Source organism: Coenobita brevimanus, chromosome 72 (genome assembly GCF_032717465.1).
Source record: "Coenobita brevimanus isolate Jiangsu-jjx chromosome 72, ASM3271746v2, whole genome shotgun sequence".
Lineage (NCBI taxonomy): Eukaryota > Metazoa > Arthropoda > Malacostraca > Decapoda > Coenobitidae > Coenobita > Coenobita brevimanus.
In genome coordinates this window covers 8706391-8713319 of record NC_137025.1, presented here as the reverse complement: position 1 = coordinate 8713319, position 6929 = coordinate 8706391, and the positions used below count along the sequence as shown (strand labels likewise).

The window sequence follows — 6929 nt, the reverse complement described above, 5'->3', positions numbered from 1 at the left end:
ATTAACTCAAAGCTACCCAAGTATTTTCAAGGTTACCTCGAAGCATAACCTTTGAGAACGTTTATTTATTTGATTCTGGCAACTCTCAGACTAGAGTCGGTATCGATAATGAATATCAGATCCTCTCTTCAATTTGCACCACAAAGAAAATGAAATAATTTGGCAAGGGCAAACAAAACCTCAGGTACTGACGTGGGCTTTATTGACATGGGTACAGTCACGAAGTCATAACCACAGCCTTATTTTACATTTTATTTATTTACAAAATCTAAACTATAGTCACTATGCAGTCTAAGAATCTTAAAAAGGAGCAGTTAGAAAGACATCACAGCACACCCCTCTAAGAGTTTACGAATAACACAATTGTATATATATATATATATATATATATATATATATATATATATATATATATATATATATATATATATATATATTATGAACTACGCCACAGTATACACTGCAGCATTGATGGCGAGTTAACATCACCGTCAGTCTCAAAAAAAAAAAAAAAAAAGTCTACGTAAATGTACAAAAATGCTATAGCCGATTTGCTTTTGCCGCACCCACAGGGGCGGCCAAATTGGCTATTGTGCTTGTTCCTGTGTCGCTTGCTCTCTCAGTCGCTGAGTTACAACTTACTAAGCCGTAGGAGACACCGCCCAAAAACCGTTAAGCACAGTTTTTTTTTTTTTTTTTTTTTTTTAAACAAGGAACACAAATTTTTTCAGTGTGGTGGAGTTTCACTCACCCCATGTTATAAGCATGGTCGGATACCCGATGAGTGCCCCAACAGGGGGTCCCTGGTGATCTAGGCCAAAGTTGTTATGCACGGCCAAGGTTTCTGACCAAAGAACATGAAATTTGCATACTGATAAATGTTCACCCCGGTCACGTTTTGGGAAGTGTAGAATCAATGAGGGTCGCTCCTCACGGAGGAGGGGGTGGTTCCCGGAGGTCCTAGCAAAGCCATTAAGCAGGGACATAGTTTTTAACCCAGGAATACGAAACTCTACCTACTAGTAAGCGTTTACCATAGCCACACTTAAGGCAAGGCGGGACCTCTGATGACAACCCCTCATGAACTGGAAGGCGGCCCCAAGGGGCTTAATGTCATAATTATTTACAAAACTTGAAATTCTGCTCAATGGTACATCTTTTGTGGGGTCCGTTTTAAGCAGAAGACCCCCAGAGGCCGCACCCCCATGAGCGGGGCAGCCCCTGGAGGTCCTGGCCAAACCTACAGTACAGTAGGAACGTGAAACTTTACATAATGGTAAACGTTCACCCCGGCAGCGTTTTAGGCAGGATGGGACCCCCGATAGCCACTCCGACGGGGGAAGGACTGTCCTAGGGGGACACCACCATGGTGTTTAGTAAGCACACGAAATTTTGCACATTAGACCTTCATTCGGACCAGAGTTTACAGAAGGTGGGACGCCTGAAGTTCACCCCTCCGACACCGAAAATAATCATTTCTTTTCCCTTACAATACTGCAGGGGTCGCTATCAAATGTGTCTTTTGTCTTGTTATCTGATGGAAGTGGACTGCTCTCACAACCTGAATACTAAGTCGTGGCTACACGAAATTCAGTTAGCCTTTGTATTGAAGCAGGAATGAGTCTCCTTAGCTACCTGGCTACCAGTCAAATCAACCCTCCAGTCGTCATTGACTACACTTGGCCATCAACTGAACTGTAAGGGGTTAGGCATACGGATCTTTATCAAATGAAAACAAGCCGACAATAGTAACTTCGGACTCAGAGATCGGCGTGCAAGAAAAGATGTGTTTATGCACAGTAAAAATACCGGTACGGTTAGATAATGTCTACTTCATAAAAAAAAATTAAAGTAACCTACATTGTGATCCTAACTATACAGTAGTGTTGAAGTTTTTCCAAGTAAGCTCCTGATGGTCATGTTACTGAAGATAACACTACACTTAGTTGATGAACATACAGTACGGTAGAATAGCCTATTTACATACTTCATCACTGTATCATTACTGTCGTAAAATCTAAGGTAACGTGGTAGCAGTCCCATATTACCACTATCAAGGTGTAGGGACCCCAGGATGTTATTGTAGTTCAAAATATTAAGGGTATATATCCAGCCTACGCCCATGGTGGCGTTATAGCACATGATTGAAGAACCCTCCACATATGTACAAAACCTTACATAAACATACATAAATATTACTAAAGTTAAGAATATAAAGTATAAATCTAGGTAATCCTTATATAATCCTTTCGTTGTTATGACCTTAGAAATAGCCTGTCTATAAGTATTTCATTCAGGTTTGAATTACGAGACTGATTATTATTGCGGCCATACTTGGGTATAAAGGTAGGCTTGGCTAATACCAGGCGAATTTGTTCAGGTCAACTCTGATACACAGAGTTGCCCGATATTTTGTCACTGCTCCTCTGAACTGTCTGCTTGCATCCCGCCACCACTACGACCGCCACGTAGCACCCATCTAGCAGCAAACTTTCTTCTCTTTTCTGTCCACCTTTAATGCAAGAGTTAACCGTTACCCCAGTCCTTCATGTGTGCAACAGGTGAACTCTGAAACTATCTTCCTCCGTTTGTATTTCCTACTGCCTATAACCTCCAGCCTTTTAAACGCAGTGTGTCCAGGCATTTCGAAATGAACGGATCTTGAATGTGGCTCTCTATTATCCTTTTTTTTTTTCCCCCTTGGAGGGAACAATCATGCGGGCTTCTAGTCTTTGGTCACTTCTTCCATGAAGGCTCCTCAGTCCTTCTTTCTTTCTGTCTTCTACATGAAGTCTTTCTAAAGCAGTGTGTCAAGATATATCAAAATAACCAGATTTTGCATTTTACTCTTGCACGTTTGACATTTTGGGGGATCAGTTTTCTGTTTATGAGCATTTAGTCACGTGTTAAATAAATTATGTAAAGCACAATAGGGTACGGGATGTGGATTCACAGGTAGTACTGTATACAAGTAGGAGTTTATGAAGGGATACAACGTATTATAAATTATACGGTTTTGATACACCAGTTTGAAATGTTGACAGGCATTCAAAGATCTCCCTCAAGTACGAGTATTCCCTACAGAATTATGGTACTTCTATACTGCCGTCACCTCTATCCCCTTTCCTCATCGAGGCAGAGGATGCATTTATCACATACCTCCCCTTCCCCCCTTATAATTCCAGCTACATCCCCGATACAAAGCTTCTCCCCATGAAGACGTTTTTATACTATACTTCTTTCACCTTAACTTGACACAGATTTACGTCCGTTTGCAAGGTATTTCACGTAACTCCAAGGCAGAAAAAGACAAAACGACGGCTTTGCATCATTTCCATGTCATCTCATCATGACTATCCTTATATTCAAGTGTAAATCTATTGTTACAACTCAGCACTGAATATAGAAAGATGGGAATTTAAGGACAAGTTAGTGTGAAAAGAGTTTGGTCATGTATCGTGCGCCCACTGCTGCCGGGCGTGTCTGTAGCCTACTTGACTTAATGAGAGTTTGTTGAGCCTGGACGAGTCTGGGATGTAGAAGGATGCTACTTTATTCATTTGTTAATCTCTCTCTCTCTCTCTCTCTCTCTCTCTCTCTCTCTCTCTCTCTCTCTCTCTCTCTCTCTCTCTCTCTCTCTCTCTCTCTCTCTCTCTCTCTCTCTCTCTCTCTCTCTCTCTCTCTCTCAGTTACTCTCCTCTTCTCCATTCTTCTTATTCCTCTCCTCTCTCGCTCTCCTAGTGGACCCCTTCCTAACATAGTCGTGTGGAAACTTGAGTCGTGGGGCTGTGGTAGGTGTGGTGGTGGTTGTGGCTGTGGTGGTGATTGGTGGGAGTGGAAGAGGGTCACTGCTGTTATTGCTGACACGCCCTTTGCTGTGGTCCGGCTGAGTTTTGCTGTGATTTGAAGGGGGTGATGTTGCTGTGCTTAATTCCTGCCGTCCTCTGTTATAACCCGTTGTTGTATTTTCTTGCTCTGCTCTGTTGTAACCTGTTGTTGTGTGTTCTTGCTGTGCTCTGTTGTATCCTGGTGCTGTGCTATTCTGAGGTGCTCGATTATAGTTCATTGCTTTATTCTCTTGTGGTGTCCTGTTGTAGTTCGACAGTGAGTTTTCTTGCGATGTTCTGTTATAATCCAATGGTGTATTCTCCTGATGTCTTCTGCTGTAGTTCACTGATGTGCTCCCTTGTGGTGCTCTGTTATAGTTTGCTGGTGTGCTCTCCTGTGGCACTCTGTTATAGTTTACTGACGTGCTCTCTTGTGATGCTCTGTTAAAATTTGATGATGGGTTCTGTGGCGTCCTGTTGTAATTCAGTGATACGCTCTCCTGCGGTGTTCTATTGTAGTTCGAGGATGGATTTTCCTGTGGTGCTCTGTTACAGTTTGACGATGTGTTCGGCTGTGTTCTGCTGTGAATTGAGGTTGCGTTACCATCACCCTGGGTTTTACCATAACTGGGGCCTGGGCTTCTATCCGGTACATGCTGTGATCTACCATAACTCCGAGGCAACGTACCACTGCTGTACCCATTCGATCCCTCCCATTGTCCCCTGTTGTACCCCCTTGTATCACCCTCTTGTACCTGCGTCCTGCCTCTCTCCAACTGATGCCCCACATTGTTATCTGCGTTGTAGTTCGTGGCAACATCGCAGTGACTTTGGTCCCTGCGAAGTGTTCCGTGGAAGCTGCTCCTGCGCTGGTGGTGATAGTTGTGGTAGGAGGCGCACTCGTTGAAGCAACAATCAGGTGGGCAGACAAGGCGAGGGGGAGGGGCTGGGCGGTGCAGGGCGGAGGCAGAATTGGAGTGAGGTGAGGGCACAGCTATACGGCGACTTCGAGGACCCAGCGTGGCATACCCAAGAGGGGGACCTACAGAGGAAACAATAAGGGAAGCAATTTAGATAACATTTCGGTAATCACACTTTTTTGCTGTCCATGGCCTCCACATCAGTATTCATAGTATGTTTTCCCCTTACATAATGACTACCACATTGGTTTTCTCAGTCACCTTCTTCCAACCTGTATCATCCACACCAACATCAATCTTAGTCTCTTTTCCTCTGCTTACAACCTCTACATTTATACTTATTCTTCCCCTCTGCCTATTAATTCCAACATACCAATCTTGTTAGTATGTTATCTCCCCTATTAAACCTCCTCAGTCTGCTTTTCGCACTACCTATGACCTCCACATAAGCACTACCGGTTTTCTACCCCCTGCTTTAAATCTGTCTTTTCCTCATGCTGACAATTTCCACACGAGTTTTTTCAGTTTCTCGATTTTGTTGTATAACTTGTGTGTGTGTGTGTGTGTGTGTGTGTGTGTGTGTGTGTGTGTGTGTGTGTGTGTGTGTGTGTGTGTGTGTGTGTGTAGTGGCAATGTGTGATGTAATTAGTGGGATAATTCGTGTGAGGAGTGGCAGCGAATGGCATGCGAGTGTGAGGCGTGTGTGATAGTACGTGGTATGGCAGTGCGTGGTGTGACAATATATGGTGTGGCAATGTGTGGTGTAGTAGTGTGCGTGGCATGGCAGTGTCAAGTGCACGTGTGTGAAATGTGGCAGTGTGAAGAAGGTATATGTGGTATGGCAGTAAGATGCGCAGCAGCAAATGGTGTGGTGTATCAGTGTGTGGCGTGACAGTGAATGGTGCGCCAGTGTGTAATGTAGCTTGCCTATGCCATCCCAGTCTCAGTTTTAAGGATACCGTCTTTTGAGCTGTAGTGTTGAATATGAGCAGTTGAAGTTGTAATCAAGCATCGAGTATCTGAGAGTCATTCATGGACGTTATAAGCATTAGATAACTTAGATGTGATTAACTTGTATGTCACTCTACTTTGCATATTCAGTTGCTAAACAGAGAAGTTTAGAAACGATCCAGGATTATATGGGTTTCAAAAATGACTGTCAAAAATAAGTGGAACCTGTGGGATATGTTGTTTCTATTAACCTTGGCTGCTGCCAGATGATTTGATTTAGTTTATATGAAGCTCCTTTAACTGAGGTTGATAAGGCCATATCTTTAAGAATGTCTATACAGTATATTATGACATCTTTCTGCAAAAAAAATGCGTGCATCCAGGGACAAGGAAAGTGAAACTTGAGTAGAGGCACTGACCTCCGGAGTACGGCGACTGGCCACACCGGGCCTGATAGTACTCTGCACTGAGGCTATACAAGTTGTTGGGGTCCAGGCTGGTGTATGTGGGGCCGCGGACCCCCTCTGGCTGTTTCTGGGGGTAGTAGGGACATCCAGGAGGGGGTGGAGGTCGCGTGTACCCTTGTGACGTGGTGCGAGAATGGCTTGAGTGATATGAGGCCAGGGAGATCTGTAGAGGAAAAGTTTACAAAGAACCTTAATATTACCGTGAACAGGAGAGATTCCACATTAATACTACCATGTATAGAAAAGAAACCAAATTAGCATTACTGTTTACAGGAAAGGGAATATACTAGTACTACTGGATACAAGGGAAATCCACCTTAACCCCTTTGATACTATAACGTCTTCTGTATTTTATTCTTGCCCACATCAAGTGATTGCATTCAGACTGAGATTTTCTAACCTGGAGGGGTTAGATAGTGTTCAGCAACTTCAGTACTACATGACAGACGTATCCCAAGCTTAATATAATTGTATGGAAGTACCAAGACTAAGATTTCAAAAAGATGTTACCGGGTGCAGGATAAGCAAACTTCCACAGCAGTTGAACATTATTTTTAAAAATTTTTGTTTTTAGTATTTTTTACCTTAATTTTCGTGGTTGCATGAATGACGACATAATTATAAACAAACAGTCCTATAGATAACTTAATTCCTTCAATCCGAGGACGTCATTTATACTATGAATTTATTAAAGTTGTAAAGATCCTCTAAGAGTAAAACGGATAATGAGAACTATATCTGACCCTTCCAGTTCGAAAAGATTC

General features: G+C 43.0%; 1 protein-coding gene across 1 annotated transcript in view; it reads right to left on the bottom strand.

Annotated features, from left to right (window-relative positions):
• Positions 1 to 1019: 1019 nt before the first annotated feature.
• Positions 1020 to 6929, bottom strand: part of LOC145407248 (uncharacterized) — a 31394-nt gene continuing 25484 nt past the window's right edge. The window contains exons 24-26 of the mRNA XM_080278281.1: positions 6118 to 6328; positions 3694 to 4869; positions 1020 to 1240 (exon numbers count right to left, since the gene is read on the bottom strand). Coding sequence (XP_080134407.1) covers positions 1020 to 1240; positions 3694 to 4869; positions 6118 to 6328 — 1608 coding nt within the window. The remainder of the gene's footprint in view (positions 1241 to 3693; positions 4870 to 6117; positions 6329 to 6929) is intronic.